General features: G+C 41.1%; 2 protein-coding genes across 3 annotated transcripts in view; one reads left to right on the plus strand and one right to left on the minus strand.

Moving 5' to 3' along the window:
* Positions 1 to 21,647, plus strand: part of LOC101482519 (exostosin-1) — a 374,234-nt gene that overhangs the window by 206,881 nt on the left and 145,706 nt on the right. The gene's annotated exons all lie outside the window — the stretch shown is intronic.
* On the minus strand, positions 13,858 to 20,060 carry LOC112436016 (uncharacterized). The gene is made up of 6 exons (XM_076874059.1): positions 19,868 to 20,060; positions 19,672 to 19,763; positions 19,527 to 19,545; positions 15,467 to 15,567; positions 14,558 to 14,576; positions 13,858 to 14,466 (listed from the first exon to the last, which is right to left on the minus strand). Exons 2-6 carry the CDS (start codon positions 19,760 to 19,762, stop codon positions 14,301 to 14,303), a joined length of 396 nt encoding a protein of 131 aa, XP_076730174.1. The 5' UTR covers position 19,763; positions 19,868 to 20,060; the 3' UTR covers positions 13,858 to 14,300.

Raw genomic sequence — 21,647 nt, forward strand, 5'->3', positions numbered from 1 at the left:
ATATTTTTTCTGTCTACAATTAGAATGCTAGTATACATAAATAAGTTAGAATGACTAAAGCAAACATAAGATTTTCATTTTGGTCTGTAATAATTCATATTTCCCATCCGTTGACATACATGTAAGGGCAGAACTAGGAATAGGATTTAGGAGCTAGTTCTCGTAGAGAGGTTCAGTTCTCAATAGTTCACTTCTTTGGAATGGTTTGTCTGCTTGCCTGTCAATCCGGCTTATCGGTTCCAGATGCACTTGTGTTACAATCACTTGATTTAAGTTTGTCTGCTGAAGGGAGAAAAATTATGTCTGAAGTGTAGTGGTGTGCGGATTCTTCCGATACCAGTAATTTATGTTCTAGAATCGATTCTCATATTAAAATATCGATATTTTAGTACTTTGGGGTAAATTTGTAGTTTTTCATTAACAGGAACACAGTGGAAAGAAACTATATCGTTCGGATCATCTAAACTGGAAGAAACTACTTCCTCTTACGCCTTTCATAGTCATATGCGAAATAGGGCTGTATAAATGTGTCGCAGCCCATGGCCAGTGTTGCCAACTCCTCAGTAAGGAAAATCAGTCAGTCTGTCTGTCTGTCTGTCTGTGTGTGTGTGTGTGTGTGTGTGTGTGTGTGTATGTATCTATCTATCTATCTATCTATCTATCTATCTATCTATCTATATATATATATATATATACATATACACACACACACACACACACACACACACACACACACACACATATATATATATTAGGGGTGCAACGATACACAAAATTCACGGTTCGGTTCGGTTCGGTTCGATACTTTGGTGTCACGGTTCGATATTTTTTCGATACAAAAAAATGTTCATGCCTTTTTAATTTGTCATTTATTAAAATTATAAATATATATTTTAACTCAAAAGTACAGTTTTTAAATTTAACCCTAACCCTTGTGCGCGTTTTTTATTTTGACAGCGAATGTGCACCTGCGGACCACTTATGTGCAGCCCTGGTTATTTAGCTCGTCATATTGCAGCCACAGAAATTATTTTGTCCATGAAACCATAAAGCTGCACTTTCTTTTTGCCTTATAGTCTCATTTGTCATAACTTCTCCGTTTTGTGGTAAGCTTTTCTTTGGCTGTCACTTCTTCACCCCGACCTGTCTTATTTGGCTCAGCAGAACTAAAATATATATACTGCTACTTTTACACACGGACTCACATAAGCTCAGCGATTCTCTGCGCGATCAACCTCTCACATGTTTAAGCTTGCTGCGGGAGATTTCACTTGTCATGTTTGCATAGTAAGCTAACGATTAATAAGACGATGTCAGAGGAATTGGTGCACAAATTATCATCACTCACAGATCAGTGCTGTCATTGCAAAGTGAAAGCAAAAAAACAAGCGCAAATTCAAACGCGACTTCAATATGTCACATATTGACAGTGGCTCACCGATGCCAATGACATAATTACCCAGCTACATTTCTGAAAGAATGCAAAAGCATTGACATATATTTTTCCTACAATAGCCCGACGGGCAGGAAAGAGATAGATTTTTGTAGCCCGACTGGAAAGATCGCTAGCTCCAGGACGTCAGGCTAGCGATTTTGCAAGCCCTGTATCTGATTGAGGAATCACTCATCTTTGGAAAAGAGAGTTTATTACAGAGAAATGTCTCTTTCCAAAATAAAAGCTATACTATCCGCTTCTTCTGGGCTATATTCTCAGCAGCATAAGGAGAATCACGTGCTAACAGCTGTCTAAATGACTCGGCTAAAGTTAGTAGCATGCTTGTTGTTTTTGTCTTTGCACTAGGATGATGTCGGCGTAAATGTGCAGTCATATTCGTTGTGTTCCCACTAGTGCTTTCAGGTTAATCTCGTTGAAATGACCTTAACGCCACAACACGGCAAATCTCCGTTAACGAGCTACCGCCGATCGCCCCGTGCATGGGGCTAGACGGCCAACACGTTAACAAGCTAACTGCGCTAACACACTAGTTCACACCAATGTAATTAAGCATTGCATGGCACATCCAACATACTGTTTTACTTTAGTCCATGACTCGCTTACCTTCAGGGTCATACGTCACATGAAAACCAAAATAATTCCAAACGCCAGATCTGAATGAGGGTGGGGGAGGTCCATCTTGCAAGGAGAGCTTAACTTCTGTCTCGCTAGCTTGCCCTGCGCTCTTCCTTCTGACTATGCTGTCTGTGTTGAGCGCTCAGTGGATCTGCGCTCGACAGTGCAGCCTAGGCGGAGTAGTCGAACACAGATTCACTGAGCGCTCAACACAGACAGCATCGTCAGAAGGAAAGTTGATAAAATAAATTACAAATGTTGTATTGTTCGATACATATGCGTACCGAACCGAAAGCACTGTATCGAACGGTTCAATATCGATACGAATATCGTTGCACCCCTAATATATATATATATACACACACACACACACACACACACACACATACATATATATATATATATATGTGTGTGTATATATATATATATATATATATATATATATATATATATATATATATATATATAGCAGCTGGATAGTGTAGTGGTTAGGCTACACGCCTTTGGACCAGAGGTTCGCAAGTTGGATTCCCGCCTGGGGCGTAAGGGTCCTAAGGCTAGACGCCCTAAGCTAAGCAAGCCTACAGACATGAGCGAGACAGATAAATATGAAGGCATGCCGGCTCGGACGTCGCCCAGATCAACAAGGTCCGCGTCAGGTGTTGAGGAACCAGGGCACCCTGACGAGAAGTGGGCTACTCGAACAAGAAGGCATCGGTGGGCAAGAGACGAAAACAGGGCATTGTTGGAATACTACTACGCAAGTAACCCTGGCGGGACCTATGGATTCTTCGATACCCAACATCCACAATGACGGCGAAACAACTAGTAGCTCAGTGTTACAACATTCGAAAGAAGGGACTGCTCTCACAGCTAGAGATTGATGAGGTACAACATGAATGCTACGGCAAGGGGGAGCCAGGACGCCAGGTCAGGTCACCCCCACCCGAGATTGGGTACCAAGCCCCAAGTGTGATAGGAGAAGGATCGTTGAGTCCGAGAGGAACTGACCTGAAAGATAGGATCATGGCCAAGCTTGAAACCTGGACCCCCGTAGCCAGTTACCAAGATTACGTGAAGTACCTTTAGAAGGTCTGCTAGATGATGTTAATGCAGCACTACGGACGATACCTAGAACCACGATTACCGACACTAACAAGCTGATCTACAATACGGCAGCAGTGATCAGTGAGATGCTTGGCTACAAGTTGAACAGCCACAAGGGGCAGTACCCTCCATGGAGAAGGAGGCTAGAGGCTAAGATCAAGGTAGCACGGAGAGAGGTTAGCCAACTGTCGGAGTTGCAGAAAGAAAGAAAAAAAAATACACAGAAACATTGGAAATCAGTTTTTGGCAGGCAATCACTTTTTGGCACAACACCGGCAAAAGTGACCCAAAATAGGCACTTTCAATTAGGAGTTACTTTGTGTGTGTGTGTTTATACGTAGTTGGACCACACATCACAACAGTGGTGTGTGGTTGGAGGATGTGTTTGTGCGGGGGGTGGCGCAAACATCTTTCTTGTAAAACAAAGGGGGGCATAGTAAAAAAAAGTTTGGGAACCACTGCATTAAGTAAACAAGCTCTGTGCAATTTATCATCTGAACAGATAAGTTCCTGATTTCTAACCAGGTTGCTCATCATGTGAATTGGAATCCAGTGTGAAGACCTTTTTTTTTTTTTTTCTTAAATTTTATTTCTGCATTTAAATTAAACATAACATGCTTATACAAATCAACCGAGAACAATTACTGTCTTTAACATTTGTGAACTTATGAGCATGAAAGGAAAAAAAAAAGAGAAAAAAAAAAAGAAAAAGAAAAAAAAGAAGAGGAAAAAAAAACAACAACCAAAAAAAAAAAAAAAAAAAATTATAACAATATTAACAAAATAAAGAGTGAAATAGACTAAAAAATAAATAAATAATAATAATTCACGTGGAGTGTGAGGCATAAATTATGATCAGTTATTCTTTTAAGAATTCTAGAAATGGTTGCCAAATCATACAAAAACTCGCCAGTTTCCCCTTTCTATCAAATCTTATCTGCTCCACCCTGGCCACAGACACCATCTCATTAAGCCACCTGTTAAAACACGGGGCCGAAGAAGACCGCCACTGTAAAAGAATAAGTTTCTTTGCAGCCAGCATACCCATTGTAATTATCTGTTTTTGTGAAAAGGAAAAAGATTCGACTGATGCAAATGATCCAAGTATAGCCAATGTACCATCACGTGGTATTTTTTTCCTAAATTGGTTTGAAAACCACATAAAAATCTGGCTCCAAAAAGCATTCAAAACAGGGCAATGCCAAAATAAATGTGCAAGGGAACCTTCACCAACTTTACATCTGTCACATAAGGGAGATACAGAATTATAGATCCGGTTAAGTTTGAGTTTAGAAAAGTGTAGTCTATGAATGACTTTAAACTGGATTAGTTTATATCTGGCATTTATTGAGCCTTTCTGAATATTGGACAAACAATTTGACCATTGCTCTTCAGACAGAGAGACCCCGAGGTCTTCAGCCCATGTTTTCCTAATTCGGTCGGAATCAACTGGGATTGTAAAGCACTTAACAAACTGAGATATCAAATGTTTAAAATTTGCTTTCCGAATTATATCAAAGTAAGTATAACTTCGTGGCTTCAGTGGAAAGTCTGAAAAGTTTTGTTGAACAAAATTCCTTATTTGAAGATAACGAAAAAAATGTGATTGAGGTAACTGAAACTTTTCTTGAAGTTGAAGGAAGGACATAAATTTGTCATCTGTATATAAGTCCTCAACGTACAGTGGGGCAAAAAAGTATTTAGTCAGCCACCGATTGTGCAAGTTCCCCCACTTAAAATGATGACAGAGGTCAGTAATTTGCACCAGAGGTACACTTCAACTGTGAGAGACAGAATGTGAAAAAAAAATCCATGAATCCACATGGTAGGATTTGTAAAGAATTTATTCGTAAATTAGGGTGGAAAATAAGTATTTGGTCACCTCAAACAAGGAAAATCTCTGGCTCTCACAGACCTGTAACGTCTTCTGTAAGAAGCTTTTCTGTCCCCCACTCGTTACCTGTATGAATGGCACCTGTTTGAACTCATCATCTGTATAAAAGACACCTGTCCACAGCCTCAAACAGTCAGACTCCAAACTCCGCCATGGCCAAGACCAAAGAGCTTTCGAAGGACACCAGGAAAAGTATTGTAGACCTGCACCAGACTGGGAAGAGTGAATCTACAATAGGCAAGCAGCTTGGTGTGAAAAAATCAACTGTGGGAGCAATCATCAGAAAATGGAAGACATACAAGACCACTGATAATCTCCCTTGATCTGGGGCTCCACGCAAGATCTCATCCCGTGGGGTCAAAATGATCATGAGAACGGTGAGCAAAGATCCCAGAACCACACGGGGGGACCTGGTGAATGACCTGCAGAGAGCTGGGACCAAAGTAACAAAGGTCACCATCAGTAACACACTACAACGGCAGGGAATCAAATCCCGCAGTGCCAGACGTGTTCCGCTGCTGAAGCCAGTGCATGTCCAGACCCGTCTGAAGTTTGCCAGAGAGCACATGGATGACACAGCAGAGGATTGGGAGAATGTCATGTGGTCAGATGAAACCAAAGTAGAACTTTTTGGTATAAACTCAACTCGTCGTGTTTGGAGGAAGGAGAATACTGAGTTGCATCCCAAGAACACCATACCTACTGTGAAGCATGGGGGTGGAAACATCATGCTATGGGGCTGTTTTTCTGCCAAGGGGACAGGACGACTGATCTGTGTTAAGGACAGAATGAATGGGGCCATGTATCGTGAGATTTTGAGCCAAAACCTCCTTCCATCAGTGAGAACTTTGAAGATGAAACGAGGCTGGGTCTTCCAACATGACAATGATCCAAAACACACCGCCCGGGCAACAAAGGAGTGGCTCCGTAAGAAGCATTTGAAAGTCCTGGAGTGGCCTAGCCAGTCTCCAGACCTCAACCCCATAGAAAATCTGTGGCGGGAGTTGAAAGTCCGTGTTGCTCGGCGACAGCCCCAAAACATCACTGCTCTCGAGAAGATCTGCATGGAGGAATGGGCCAAAATACCAGCTACTGTGTGTGCAAACCTGGTAAAGACCTATAGTAAACGTTTGACCTCTGTTATTGCCAACAAAGGTTATGTTACAAAGTATTGAGTTGTATTTTTGTTATTGACCAAATACTTATTTTCCACCCTGATTTACGAATAAATTCTTTACAAATCCTACCATGTGGATTCATGGATTTTTCTTTCACATTCTGTCTCTCACAGTTGAAGTGTACCTCTGGTGCAAATTACTGACCTCTGTCATCATTTTAGGTGGGGGAACTTGCACAATCGGTGGCTGACTAAATACTTTTTTGCCCCACTGTATTTCAATCCCTTTTCCCCCCATTCTAAAAACACCCTATCCATTTTACCTGGTTTAAACACGTAGTTATGTATTATTGGCATTCCTACTGAAAAATCATGTAGTTTGAGATATTTCCTAATTTGACTTAATATCTTTAAGGAGTGTTTAACAACAAAATTACGACTGAGCGAATTATTACAAGAACCCGTGTTAGAAAACAATAAGACCGGTAATGAGGCTTCAGATACTGTTGTTGCCTCTACCTGGAGCCAGATCGGAAGCTTGTCATGACAATAATCAATAGGTGAACCCCACTGCCAGTACAATAGAGCTCTTGAATTTGCTGCCCAATAATAATGTCTAAACACAGGGAGACCTAACCCCCCGCAGGAAGTGTTTTTTTGAAGATGAGCCATGGATATCCGAGGGGGTTTTCCTGCCCAAATGAATGAGTGAATCAATGAATCAAGCTGCTTAAAAAATTTAACTGGCAAATGAATAGGAAGGTTTTGAAAAAGATATAAAAATCGTGGCAAAGACACCATCCTAACTGCATTTATTCGACCGATCAGAGACAGAGGAAGCAGTTTCCATTTTCTAATATCCTCTTTGAGCTTATCCAACATTTCCAGGAAATTCAATTTATAAAGGAGTTTGGGATTTTTAGAGATCTTAAGACCAAGATAAGTAAAAGACATAGTTACTAATTTGAATGGGAGTGCGCTGAGGAACTTTGGGCATAGATTATCTGTTATTGGCATAAATTCAGATTTATCCCAATTAATCATATATCCTGATAATTTACCAAAGTATTTAATACAATTTAAAAGATTAGGGAATGAGATTTCTGGTTTGGAAAGGCAGATCAGTAAGTCATCTGCATACATATTAACAAGACTTTCCACCTTCCCAAATTTAACTCCCTGTATACCTGGGTGGTTTCTTATGTTAATGGCTAGGGGCTCCAGGGCTATATCAAAAAGAAGCGGTGAGAGGGGATCCCCCTGTCTCACCCCGCGTTGTAATTGAAAGGGAGAGGATTTATCTGTCACGGTCCGGGGCAGTGGCCGTGTGGAGAGCGGAAGGAGGACTCAAAACGCAGCACTTATTCAGGTGTGAGGGTGATTTATTGATAATATCCAATATAAAGTGGGGATGGTAAAACAGAACTAAGGATGAACTAACTGGGAGAAACTACACAAAGAAATAGCAAACCTGAGCATGAAGGGAGAACAGCAGGGAGAGCACGCAGGGGATTACACCAGGTATGAACACAGACGACGCGACGAGGAGCAGAGGAAATCACACACTATAAGTACACAAAGAGACACTGGGAAATCACACACAGGTGGGGGAAACAGCTGGACCTGATTAACCTGACGAGACAGGGGAACACTAACACCAGGGACCAACAGAGGGAGCACAAACCCAGAACCCAGTGTCTAAAATCCCAAACACAAACCATCCCAAAACAGCCATGAATAATAATGAAAGTAATAACAATAAAGAACATAAACATAAAGTCACTGAGTCATGGTCGCAGGACCATGACAGTACCCCCCCCCCCCCTCAAGGGCTGGCCCCCGACAGCCACAGAAACACACCACCAGATCCGGGCGGGCGGCAGGGGGCCCAGGACGGAGGGACCGGGCCAAGACCAAAGACGGAGGCCCCAGAGTCCCAAACAAATGTTCACAAAAAAAAAAAAACTCACAGGGGAGCAGAGTCCAAAACACAGTTCAGGTGGCCGGCCAGGGGCCCGATAACACAGGAGGCCGGGATGGGACAGTTCAGGAGGCCGGCCACGAAGAAGGCCGTGGAGGCGCACAAAAGGTTCAGGAGGCCGGCCGTGCGGAAGGCAACGGCGGCCGCTCAGGTGACGGCGCCCGGCCAGTAGCCTAGCCAGCGGTCCAGAAAACGGCCGTTTAGCTCCAGACCCAAACGAGGCTGGGCCAGGCGAGGCTGAGGGCACGGAAGCCGGGACCGCAGCAGGCGGAGATGATGATGCAGACACGGAGGCTGGACCAGACGATGATGCAGACACGGAGGCTGGACCAGACGAGGATGCAGACACGGAGGCTGGACCAGGCGAGGCTGATGAGGACGCTGAAGCTGAGGCTGGACCAGGCGAAGCTGATGAGGACGCTGAAGCGGAGGCTGGACCAGGCGCTGCGGGTGAAGATGAGGATGCTGTGGCCGAGGATGCGGGCACGAAGGCTGGACCAGACGAGGATGAAGCCGGACCAGGCAGGGATGAAGCCGGACCAGGACCGGGCGAGACTGAAGCTGGACCGGGCGAGGATGAAGCTGTAGCTGAAGCTGGGCCGGGCGAAGCTGTAGCTGAAGCTGGGCCAGGTGAGGATGAAGCTGGACCAGAATCAGGCGAGGATGAAGCTGAGGATGAAGCCGGACCAGGCGTAGATGGAGCCGGACCAGGCGATGATGAAGCTGTAGCTGAAGCCGGGCCAGGCGAAGCTGACGCTGTAGCCGAAGCTGGGCCAAGTGAGGATGAAGCTGGACCAGAACCAGGCGAGGCTGAAGCCGGGCCAGGCGAGGATGAAGCCGGGCCGGGCGAGGTCGAAGCTGTAGCTGAAGCCGGGCCGGGCGAGGACGAAGCTTCAGGCTGAGGCGTGGCAGTAGCAGGTGGTAGCGCTGCAGCCACAGGTGGAGAAGCAGCCACAGGTGGAGAAGCTCGGGCTCCTCGGGCCCCCCAGCCGACGTGGCAGTCAGTGTGGCAGGAGGCCGGACGGGCTCCTTGGGCCCCCCAGCCGAAGAAGCAGGAGGCCGGACGGGCTCCTCAGGCCCCCCAGCAAAAACAGCCGCAGAACCAGTGGGCACCGGGGCCCCCGGCACACATGAAACAAAACCAGTAGGCACGTGGGCCTCTGGCACACATGAAACAAAACCAGTAGGCACGTGGGCCTCTGGCACACATGAAACAAAACCAGTAGGCACGTGGGCCTCTGGCACATTTGAAACAAAACCAGTAGGCACGTGGGCCTCTGGCACATTTGAAACAAAACCAGTAGGCACGTGGGCCTCTGGCACACATGAAACAAAACCAGTAGGCACGTGGGCCTCTGGCACACATGAAACAAAACCAGTAGGCACGTGGGCCTCTGGCACACATGAAACAAAACCAGTAGGCACGTGGGCCTCTGGCACATTTGAAACAAAACCAGTAGGCACGTGGGCCTCTGGCACATTTGAAACAAAACCAGTAGGCACGTGGGCCTCTGGCACACATACGGAGGGCTGCAGCTGCGCAGAGCACTGACCCTGCTCAGGCAGTGACAGGCCGGTGCAGGTCACAGCTGGCATCTTGGCCTCCAGGGGTCCAGAGTAAGCTGAGGGCAGTAACCCAGCCTCTGGGGAAGCCCCGGAGTGAGCAACAGTCTCTATTGTTTCCAGCTTTTGAGGAACAGGTCCGTTGTAAAACAGTTCATCTCCCTGCTTAGAAACAGCGGTGGAAAAATAGTGTGAATGTTGTGACTCAGCCATTAACTGAACTATGGGTTGTAGCGAGGCTAGCGGTGGTGGTGGCGGCTGAGTGGCTAACTGGAGCGGCGGCAGAACCGGTAATTGTGTCCGTAGGGAGGCTAACGGTTGAGCTGCAGACTGGGAAGCTTGTGGCTGGACACAGAACTGAGCCGGAGAATGGCAATAAAGTCCTGGCTCAGAAGGAGCGGCAGAGAAACAGTCTCTCGGTTTTACAGAGGGTTTGTACACGCCCACTTGGGAAGGATCCGTTACCACGAAGGTAGGTAAGCGACCCGTACAGTCTCCCATCCCGCTCTGAATAGCCCCAGAAAATAAAGTCCCGGAAACTGGGGAAAGCAATGCATCCCGCTCACTCACCGCATCGGGCTGCTCGAAAGTGAATGCAGACGGGGGGTGTAGTCCAAGGTCCAAAAGGAGAAACTCCCGCTCCCACGAACAGAGCGAGCCCAGAAGCCATGGGAGACCGGTCACCAGACGCTGTAGCCGCCTCTCTATAGCGCGCTGGGACGTGTCACCCGGGCTTTCCAGCCACAGGTCGATCAGCTCCTGTGTGGCATCGATGAGCGTCTCCCGTAGCTCCCTGGAGGGGTTAAGCGCTGCTGGGTCCATGTTGTGGTCGCGTCGTACTGTCACGGTCCGGGGCAGCGGCCGTGTGGAGAGCGGAAGGAGGACTCAAAACGCAGCACTTATTCAGGTGTGAGGGTGATTTATTGATAATATCCAATATAAAGTGGGGATGGTAAAACAGAACTAAGGATGAACTAACTGGGAGAAACTACACAAAGAAATAGCAAACCTGAGCATGAAGGGAGAACAGCAGGGAGAGCACGCAGGGGATTACACCAGGTATGAACACAGATGACGCGACGAGGAGCAGAGGAAATCACACACTATAAGTACACAAAGAGACACTGGGAAATCACACACAGGTGGGGGAAACAGCTGGACCTGATTAACCTGACGAGACAGGGGAACACTAACACCAGGGACCAACAGAGGGAGCACAAACCCAGAACCCAGTGTCTAAAATCCCAAACACAAACCATCCCAAAACAGCCATGAATAATAATGAAAGTAATAACAATAAAGAACATAAACATAAAGTCACTGAGTCATGGTCGCAGGACCATGACATTATCTGCATTAGTGAGAATACAGGACACCGGACACAGATAAATCATTTTAATCCAATCCCTAAAGTACTCCCCAAAACCAAATTGTTTTAGAGTCTCAAATATATAAGACCATTCAATCTGATCAAACGCTTTTTGAGCGTCCAGAGAAAGTACTGCTGTTTTAACCTCTTTTCCATAACCTGAGTAAATTGTATTTAATAATAAACGGACATTATTAAATGACCATCTACCAGGAATAAATCCTGTTTGATTAGGATGTATAATTGTTGAAATATGTTTACTCAATCTTGTAGCTAAGATTTTGGTTATGATTTTATGATCACAATTTAAAAGAGCAATGGGTCTATAATTTGCTGGGATGCCTTCCTCCTTTCCAGTTTTATGAAGCAAACAGATATTTGCCTCATAAAGTGAAGCTGGTAACCTTTTATTTTTAACGGAATCATTTATCATCCTAAGCATGAGAGGAATAATTTTATTTTGAAAGGCTTTATAGAATTCATTACCAAATCCATCTGGGCCAGCTGTTTTTCCAAGTGGTAAGGTTTGAATTGTTCTTAAGAGATGTTTTTCAGAGATAGGGGAATCAATTTCATCTCTCAGGGCTTTGTCTAATTGAGGAATAGCTAACCGATCGAAGAAGTTGCTAAAATCACTTTGAGATGGTTTAATTTTACTAGAATAGAGATCTTTATAAAATTTGGTAAAACAAGTATTAATTTCCTTTGGATTGGTACTTACCTTACCCGATTTCATTATCACTTTTTGAATTGCTCGTTTTGCTTGTTCCCCTCTAAGCTGATTTGCCAGCAGTTTCTCTGGTTTATCTCCAAATTCAAAATGTCTCTGTTTGAGCTTCAAAAGAAGATTGCTAACACATTTATTTAAAATTGTGTTGTATTCATACTTTAATTTCAAAATTTCATTTAAATCAGTTTGCAACAAAGATGATCTATATACTTCTTCCAATTCAGGAAGCTTATTTTCTATTTCTTTAAGTCTTTTTCCCAATATTTTTTTCTTGGAAGATTCAAAGGAAATAATATGACCTCTCATCATGACTTTAAAGGTCTCCCACAAAATAGAATCTGAAACTTCTCCATTATCATTAGTGGCAAGAAACGTATCCATATTTGCATTAAGGTATTTAATAAATTCTTGATCATTCAGAAGGGAAGGGTTAAAACGCCAATTATATTTTTTGGTCAAAATGTTTTTAAAGACCATTGAAACCGGGCAATGATCAGATATTACAATATTATGGTAATTAGAATCAACAACTATGGGCATCAGCTCAGAGGATATCAGAAAATAATCAATTCTAGTATAGGTTTTATGAACATGAGAGAAAAATGAATAGGCTCTCTCAGTAGGGTGTTGTAAACGCCAGATATCAATTAAATTTCTAGTTTTAATTAAATCATTCAAAGTCTCCACTGACCTAATATTGGAGGGGGCTTTTGTAGATAATCTATCCAAAAAAATGTCGAGAAAACAGTTAAAATCACCACCAATAATAATGTTGGCGGTAACTGTCGGTATTAAGTTGAAAACATTCTTAAAAAAATCAGGATTATCCACATTTGGAGCATAGATGTTAAGCAAGGTTATCGGTATTGAATTAATTTGACCAGTGACTATAAGGTATCTGCCATATGGGTCAGCGATCACAGAGTCTGGACAAAATGAGACATTCTTTTTAAAGAGAATCGCAACACCTCTGCCCTTACTGGTAAAAGGAGCTTGATACACTTGAGATATCCACTTTGCTCTTAATGTTTGTTGGTTGTTAATATTTATATGAGTTTCCTGAAGGAATATTACATCTGCTTTAAGTGATTTAAGATGTGAAAAAACTTTACCTCTTTTAATTATATGTCCAAGACCTTTTACATTCCAAGAGACTATTTTTACATCGTTTCCCTCAACGCAAGACTCTTTGTTTAACCCAAACATCATATATCAACTCGCTCAGATATCGACTTCCATCGCCATCCACGTACAGATACACACATACAAAAAAAAAAAAAAAAAAAAAAAAAAAGAAATAACCCCATAGGCACTCCCCAATCCCCATCCACCCCCACCCCCGCATAAAGCACTTCTAAACTGAAGTACTGGCGTCCCTCTCGGCTCAAGGCCGTAGTTGGACCACACATCACAACAGTGGTGTGTGGTTGGAGGATGTGTTTGTGCGGGGGGTGGCGCAAACATTTTTCTTGTAAAACAAAGGGGGGCATAGTAAAAAAAAGTTTGGGAACCACTGCATTAAGTAAACAAGCTCTGTGCAATTTATCATCTGAACAGATAAGTTCCTGATTTCTAACCAGGTTGCTCATCATGTGAATTGGAATCCAGTGTGAAGACGTTTTTAATAACTCCTTTAGCACATTCCCATTGAAAGCCCCAGAAACAGCCTAGATGTGTTACTAATACACCACTTTATTAGTGCTCCATCCTTCTATTTAGCTGAGATGTGTTTGTTAAAAATATACTGTAATTTATTATGTTTGTTTTTTTTTTTAAATTAAGCTGTAGGATTGTTTTTCTGTTTTTCATTGCTGGTGATTGAATGACAATCTACTCTAACTCCTGAGTCACATGTTCTAACGTCACCACAATGCTAAAAAAAAAAAAATCCACATCCCATATTTTATCATTTATAATCAGTTTTTCCTTCTTGTCAGTTTATCTATTTGTCTATTTGTATTACTTTCTTCTCACCAAGACGTGGCACCAAGTTTGGATTTAACAATACTTTGCAGTCCTGGAATATCAAAAACTTTATTACAGACAACTTAAGAGACCTATAACCTGAATTTTAAAAACATTTAAAATGAACATACTGTAGTATTGAAAGTGGTTAAGATATTTATGACTATATAAAAGTCACAGAAAAGTTTCAAATTACTTCAACAATAATTCAAACCACTGTGTCCTTTAAGGACAAATGTTTTTGTGCATGCAGATTTATTTTTTAGCATTATATTAAAATGGGTTGGTGAAATAATAGAGCAGTTCTACACATTACAAGTGATGCAGAATATTTAACGTTATTGAGAATTTATTCAGAACAACTTATTTGTCTCTTTAAATCATCTCATCATGTACTCAATCATTCAAACATGTCTTAAAGCCACGTGTGGTTATATTAATTCGGTTATGCATTCTTTTCAACTACAGTAAAGAGTTTTAGACTTTCTCTTTCGGGTGGAAGTCTAGTTAAAAACAACTCTCTCTCGTTTGAGCTGCTCTCGGTTAAAGCGTTGGTTCAGCTTTTCCTGTTGCTGAAGTTGTTTCAGTTGCTGTAGTTGTTGCTGCAGTTCCTGCTGCAGTTCCTGCTCTACCTGCAGTTCTCCTCTTTGTCTGCGACGTTTATCTGCGCTGTGGTCAGAGAGAAATGACAATTTAGATCCACATGCAACAAGAGTAGTTGTCAAGCATTTGCAATAATTGTAGAAGCACAAGTTCTTACCTATGGATAGCCTTGCCAGCTGAATAAAAGAAAAAAGAGATGGAAATAATGTAGTATGAATTTGACACAGTATTATACATATAATATTAATGCAGGATGTACAATGCAATTATACCATTCAAAGGGAATGTGCCTGTAGTGTACATCTTACCATACTATAATTCATATAATATAAAACACAGTAATGCAGGATGTATAATGCTGTTACCGTAACTGTAGTGTACAACTTACTTATCCTAAATTAGCTTTGTCTAGAAATGATAATTGAGCTGCGATCATGGTATCTGATACCACGGCCAAAAACCTATTTTTGCTGATAAAAGACTTTGAGGAAGCTAGCTTATTTTTTTGTGTTAACTGTATTATAGTGAGGAAGTAATGATCACTGGCATTCCTAATTTTAAGTAAACAAAGGTAAAATAAATGAGGCAGAGGGTAAGATGTTTTCAATATTAGACAATTTTACAGGTCAACTTTAAATTTTTAAGCCCATAAGCCTCCAGCCAAATCTGACATTAGCTGTTGCTTTTAAATAAAATCAGACACCTCACTTTTTCAGAGAAATTGGTTCTCATCCTCATAAGGTTCCCGTGTAAAATAATGAAAGTACCCCTATATGCTATTGTCCAAACTTAAACCTTGGTGTGTTTCTTTCTAAAATTTTAAATGTATATGTATGTGTTTATGGTTATGCATATAGTAAACTTGTGATTTACATAGGAAATGCGAGCAAAGAAACTGGTAAACATAGTAGTCCAACATTAAATTAACATTAAACACTGTAATGTTATTACAGTAGTTACACATCTCCATTCATACATTTTCTACAATTTCTACCAAGATGATGATTATTAGAATACCATGAGAACGGGTTACTGTAAAAAAAAATCTAAATATCAACAAGATTACCATGAATAATTCCACCAATAATATGGGAAATAAAGCCTTCCCCAGGTTCAGCCATGAGGACGACCATCGACAGCACAAGGAACAGTATAGTGCACTTCATCCTAGAGATAAGAACCAAAGAAATTATAAATTGTTGTTTTTGAGCAGCTAGTTCAAAGTAAAGTAGGAAAATGATAACATATTTAACATTACATACCTTTCTGATTGAAATGGAATTCAACTCTTCAACTTTTGGAAAGTAAGTGGTATAAAGCCTACAAGTAATGATCTCTGTCTGTTTACTCATCTCTTTATGTACCAGCTGGATTACTTTGTCTTGCTTATGCAAAACAGGAAGGAAAAGAAAAATTAGACTATCACATGGTATTTTGAAATGCAAAAAAACCTGCATAACTGCACAGTCTTTGGTCATGTAATGATCATCTTTGTGCTCAGTGTCAAACAATTGAACACATTATCCCACTTTAAATCGCTATATCTTGATGAAAATGTTTCTAGAATTTTTTTAATATTTTTTTTATACTTGACCAAAATCTTAAAAAAAAACAAACAAACAAAAAGAGCTCATACAGTGCTATCTTTTCTTTCTTCTTTTTTTTTGCAATTTTGCCCAAAGCTCAAGGTGTGAATAAAGTGCAGACTTCCAGCTTTAATTGACAAAACTTCTACCTTTGACTATAACTATTTTCAGAAGTTTAAAAGTAATTGGAAAAATTTAGGGACAGGCAGTTTCATGGTGAGATGAGATCTGTTCCATTGCCTTTCAATGGCAAATTAAGCATAAAATGACTGAAGTTGAACTTTTCAGTCCAGATTACATTGTGCTTGAAAATAGCTAAAATACCCTGCACAGTTCTGGTGAGGAATTCTTTGGAGATTGAATCAATTAACTTTTACAATAAAGATGGGAAAACAAAAGTATGGAGGAGGAAAGGAAGGACTCTAGATCTCTATATTAATATACTATTAATATTAATTAGTGGTGATCTTTATAGTAATATTATACTAATTATGTTTTTTGTCAAACTCTTAGGCCAAACTGCTATCATTCTTGGACCATTGGTGCAATTGCAAAATTCCATTTCCTGAAAGCAGCAACACTGTGCTTTTCAGTGATATTAGGGTCGTCACGGCAATCCCAGGCAAGGCGCCATATCCAAATCTTGGCAAAAAAACAAAAAAAAGCACAGCAAACAGCAAAAAAAATGTTAGTTTTCTATAAAGCAAAAGGTTGATTCTGCTCATCTGGACGTAGCGTTTTCAGTGGGAAAAACGTTTCGTCATTCATCCAAGTGACTTCTTCAGTCTCAGCTAACTGTGGGCAATCTTATAAACAATACATTTGCACAATGAGTGAAACAAGCCCACTGAATGAACAATGGGCCATGAGGTAAGTAAGTAAGTAAAATTTTATTTATATAGCACATTTCTAGATAGAAATCACAAAGTGCTTTACAAGATATAACAGATTATAAAAATTTTTTTTAAAAAAAGGTCAGTTCCTTGATCATTAATATGCAAACTGTCATGGCAATTGATCAACAACCCTTGATCAAAGCCTATTGATCAATGGCCATGAATACCATTCACATAGAGTTGCTTAATAGCTGTAATCTCAGTATTGTAAGATTGTGAAAGATGTACTCTTGGGCCCTTCTTTATCCAGAGATGGTTATTTCCTTTTCACGACTTCTGTAGAGCTGCATCACACTCACACACTCTCTTCTCTCAATTTGGTCTTCCTGAGGCTTCTGCCACCCTGTGCCTGGGATTACCGTAATGACCTTAATATCACTGAAAAGCGCAGAGTCAAATGGTTCACGACTTACAGGACTTAGAGATGTTTAAAAAACACTTGTCTGAAGCCAGCAACAGGTTAGACTTTAGAGGGTTATTTTTAGTATAAATAAATATTGTGTTGCAACTTCTTCTTTTAGCTGCTTCCTAATGGGTCGCCACAGTGAATTAGCTGCCTATATTTCACTCTATCCATAGCATTCTCTTCTGCCATGCCAACTCTCTGCACATCCTCCTTCACAACAACTCCTGCCTACTAGTTTTTCAACATCCTTTGTCCAAAATATCCGCTACTGAGGTTGTGCATGTGGCATCATGTAAACATCATGCAAGAACTCTGCAATATTGGATGTGATAACAAGCAGCAATCACACCCAATGACTTATACATTCTTTACATAAAAATTATCATTGCTATTTGTTTCCCCTTAACAGCTATATTCTGCTGCCTTCTTGGGTGCAGGAATAATCAAATAAAAAAAGAGAATGTTTTTTGATCATTTTCCTGGTGATTTAGATAGAAGACGATGAAAAACAAACTATTTATCTGATATGGCAGCATCAGATAAATAGTACTATCAATTAAAAGCTGTTTATCCATCCATCCATTCGCTACCGCTTATCCTTTTCAGGGTCGCGGGGGGTGCTGGAGCCAATCCCAGCTGTCATAGGACGAGAGGCGGGGTACACCCTGGACAGGTCGCCAGTCTGTCGCAGGGCCAACACACAAGGACAGACCATTCATACTCACATTCACTCGCACATTCACACCTAGTGGCAATTTGGATTATCCAATTAACCTATCCCTATCCCCACTGTTTATATTTTTAAAATCACCAGTATCTGTTTCAAACAACATTTGATTTTTGAAAAGGGTGCTCTATGAGAGTGGTACACTGGGCACACATCTGCTGTTCTGGTCGCAGGTCCATCATCATCAACATAGATTACACAGCAGTGGGGAATACATTTAATTGTAATAAAAGTACTGAATATTTTATAACTACATTTTGAAACATAATTGTGGAGTGGAGAGAGATAGGACCCAAATGACTGACTCACAAAGACATTCTCAAAGATACGGAATGGCTAACTGAAGGCCGGATGGTCCTGATCCCAGAAAGGGACCGGTCCCATCCAACTACCGGCCAATAACCTGCCTCAGTACCACATGGAAGCTCCAGTCAGGCACCATAGCGGCTAAAATGAACAGAATGGCTAACCGAAGGCCAGACATTTTTCCCCCCCTATAATGACTTCCAGAGCAATAACAGTAAACTTTCCACACAAATACCTGAAAGATGACATAAAATGTGGAGTCTGCAAGGCGTTGTAACGGGTTGTGTTCAGTGGTTGAGAGGAGGCGGTAGAAACCTTAGCAGGATAGTACGAAGAATACATGATCACACTGGTACTGGGAGTTCCACAGCGCATCCTTTTATGTACCTTCTCTTCATCAACCATACAAGGCCCGGTTGAACGGCTGCTGCTTATCAAACATGACACACAGTGTTCATACAACCTGTAACGTTGCAAAAGTTTGTGGAGAGGTAAAACATATAAAGTCTGTCTCTCTACCTGCACAAGCACATTGTTCCCATAATTCACAGAGAGGGCAGTGCCACACACTAATGACATCATAAACCCTTGGCTTAGGTTGCATTGAAGAGACACCACATCATTGTGACTGTTACAGTGTGCCCTATATTAAATTTGCTTACCTTTAGCCCTTCAAATTTCTAAGGGCGATCGAGTTTGTAATAATCAGCTGCCTCCTTTTGATGTATTGCAATCATATTTGTATTACATAAGCCTAGACACCCAAGGTTTCAGCATGCTATAATATGAATTTATTAAAGAACAGACAATTCACAAAAACAAAAACACTAAGAGTACTTTATCAAGTAAAGTAACACAAAGTATAGTTTCAAGAAATAATTAGCTGCATTTTATTTCTGTTGTTATAGACGAAGCTTTTCTTTTCAATAGAATGGAGGTTTTTTTGGTGGTAGCTTGAATTTAGTCAAAATTAAGTCGACGACGGTGGTAACTGATTGCACGCTTATCCAGCTCCTGATCTTTTTGCTGCTCTTGCTTTTGTTGGACATCCTTGACAGCATCCTTGACACCAGGTCCATTGACGAGCCTAGTGGTAGCAAAGCAGACACATTACAACAGAAATTTTGCATTATACTACCACTTTTACTACTACTACTACTACTGATTATTATTATTATTATTATAACTGTTATAAACTCTCTTACCGATGAAGAAAATGTTTGGCTAAATAAAACAAACGAGAAGAAAATAATATAAATATATAAATATGAATATTTAGTAGTACATTCAGCACAATTGTATGCTTATGTCAACCTTTTTTTCTAAAACATGCTTTTTCAAAAACTATACCTCCATGGAAAACTGCGTCCCAAATGCACTCTCCAGGTTCAGCCATGAGGGTGACCATCGACAGCACAAGAAATGCCACAATACACTTCATCCTAAAAAAAAGAAAAGAAAAAAGAATCATCATCAGGAATAGACATTGACCATTCTCAGCACATTTACAGAATAACTGTGATTCATCTGTTATAAAACATGTTACCTTTTCCACTCTCTAAATGCCAAATGAAAGTCTTTTATCACAAGGGATTTAGATTTCTCTGACGGCTGAGTGGCTGGTCAGGCTCTCTTTATATTTGGTGGACATGCATGCGTAGTAGCTGTGGTACATGATTACAGGAAGGGCACAAGAATGTATTACTTCCCCATATTTAACAGACGAACCGACAATGACAAGCAGAAAACAGAAGGCTTAAATACCCACATGAGGTGATCAGTGGAAGTAGAGACACATGGGGGAACAGCTGACAGACATAACCCTAATGACAGGACCAAGAAAAGAAAGCTAACTATAATGAACAAGGAACACAAGACACTATCAAAATAAAACAGGAACACTAAAACTAAGCATGGCAACCCAAACTTAACAGACCTAAATACATAATGATAAATACCAAAACCCCAAAACATAGAAAACCAAGGAACAATAAACAATAACAACCCAAACTAAAGACAGATAGGAACTGACACAAAAACTAATAACATATCAAAAATGAAACAAATACAAAAGAGAGGCTCAGAGCGCTGGGTCAGAGACCCAGCCTGTGACACTCCCTTCTGATATTGCATGATGTTTGTTTGTACTACACTGTACTCCTTTCCTGGGTTTAACAGCTTGTTTCAGATTTTTTCTTCTTCTAAGACCTCCATCACAAAAACGCAGTAATCAGTCACAAAAATGGGCAGCACTGTAAAACTTATGATACGTGATATATGATGTGATATATGATATCATATGATATGATATATAATTTCTTTGGCCACAGTCAAATTACTAAGGTTTCTGGAGTTTTCCTGGTAAATGCCGACTTGTCTACAATCCTTTGGTAATTTGCCTCCAAGCAATAGTGACACTTCAAAAATATTCACTTCAATAATGAAGAGACAGACAGATTTATTTATTTATTTATTTATTTATTTTGCCTGTTCTGTCCGGCACTGTAGCATTCAGAATTATTGTCTGAAGGTCAAGAAGAATTCCAACAGCTTTACTTTCCCAAGTAGTTCATTACAGCTTTTGCCATACTGATCCACTTGATTGTCATAGTTTTTTCGATTTTTATTATTTATTTATTTATTTATGTAATTATTTATTTACTTTTAATTCTAACTTGTAAAAACCAAAACAGACCGGGGAGAGAGATGAAGAAAAAAGAAGTTGGACAGGAGAGGGAAAGAAACACAGGAGAAGAGAGAGGGAGAGAAAAGACATGCACTGTGCGATTTTTTTCAATCACGTTATTCAGCTCCTGCTCAAACTGTACGATTGACTTGCAGGGGTTATAAGTTTGTTGGTCTCGATGCAGGGTCTCACACTATACAGCCCGATGCTCTGATGCAACCTGAGTGCTCACACTGTCCGTCCCTAACAAGTTATAACACAAAATGTCTCTCCCTCTCCCAGACACACACACACCACCACCATCAACTTTGCTAAATTGCTAATGTAAAAACATTGACCAGACAGCTGCAATTGAGCAGCAATGTCCACCCAACAATTTTTTACGGTTGTTGCGGTCGTGATAATTTTGTGAGGCCACATCGAAAAAGCTCGGATGAGCCTGCCAACTTCTGCAAGTTGGGCCTCCATCTCTTGTGTCCAGATCACACGCTGCACTGCCATGGTACTCTGTCTTTTTGACTTCCATTTCTGTGTTTGCGCATGTGCAGTGTGAGAGGTTGCGTTAAATCGGCTCGTGGCATTGCTTCACGAGGGGCGACCAGGATTTCAAACAGGTTTCATTTTCTTGTGATCATACGAT

This window comes from Maylandia zebra, linkage group LG15, assembly GCF_041146795.1.
Source record: "Maylandia zebra isolate NMK-2024a linkage group LG15, Mzebra_GT3a, whole genome shotgun sequence".
NCBI lineage: Eukaryota > Metazoa > Chordata > Actinopteri > Cichliformes > Cichlidae > Maylandia > Maylandia zebra.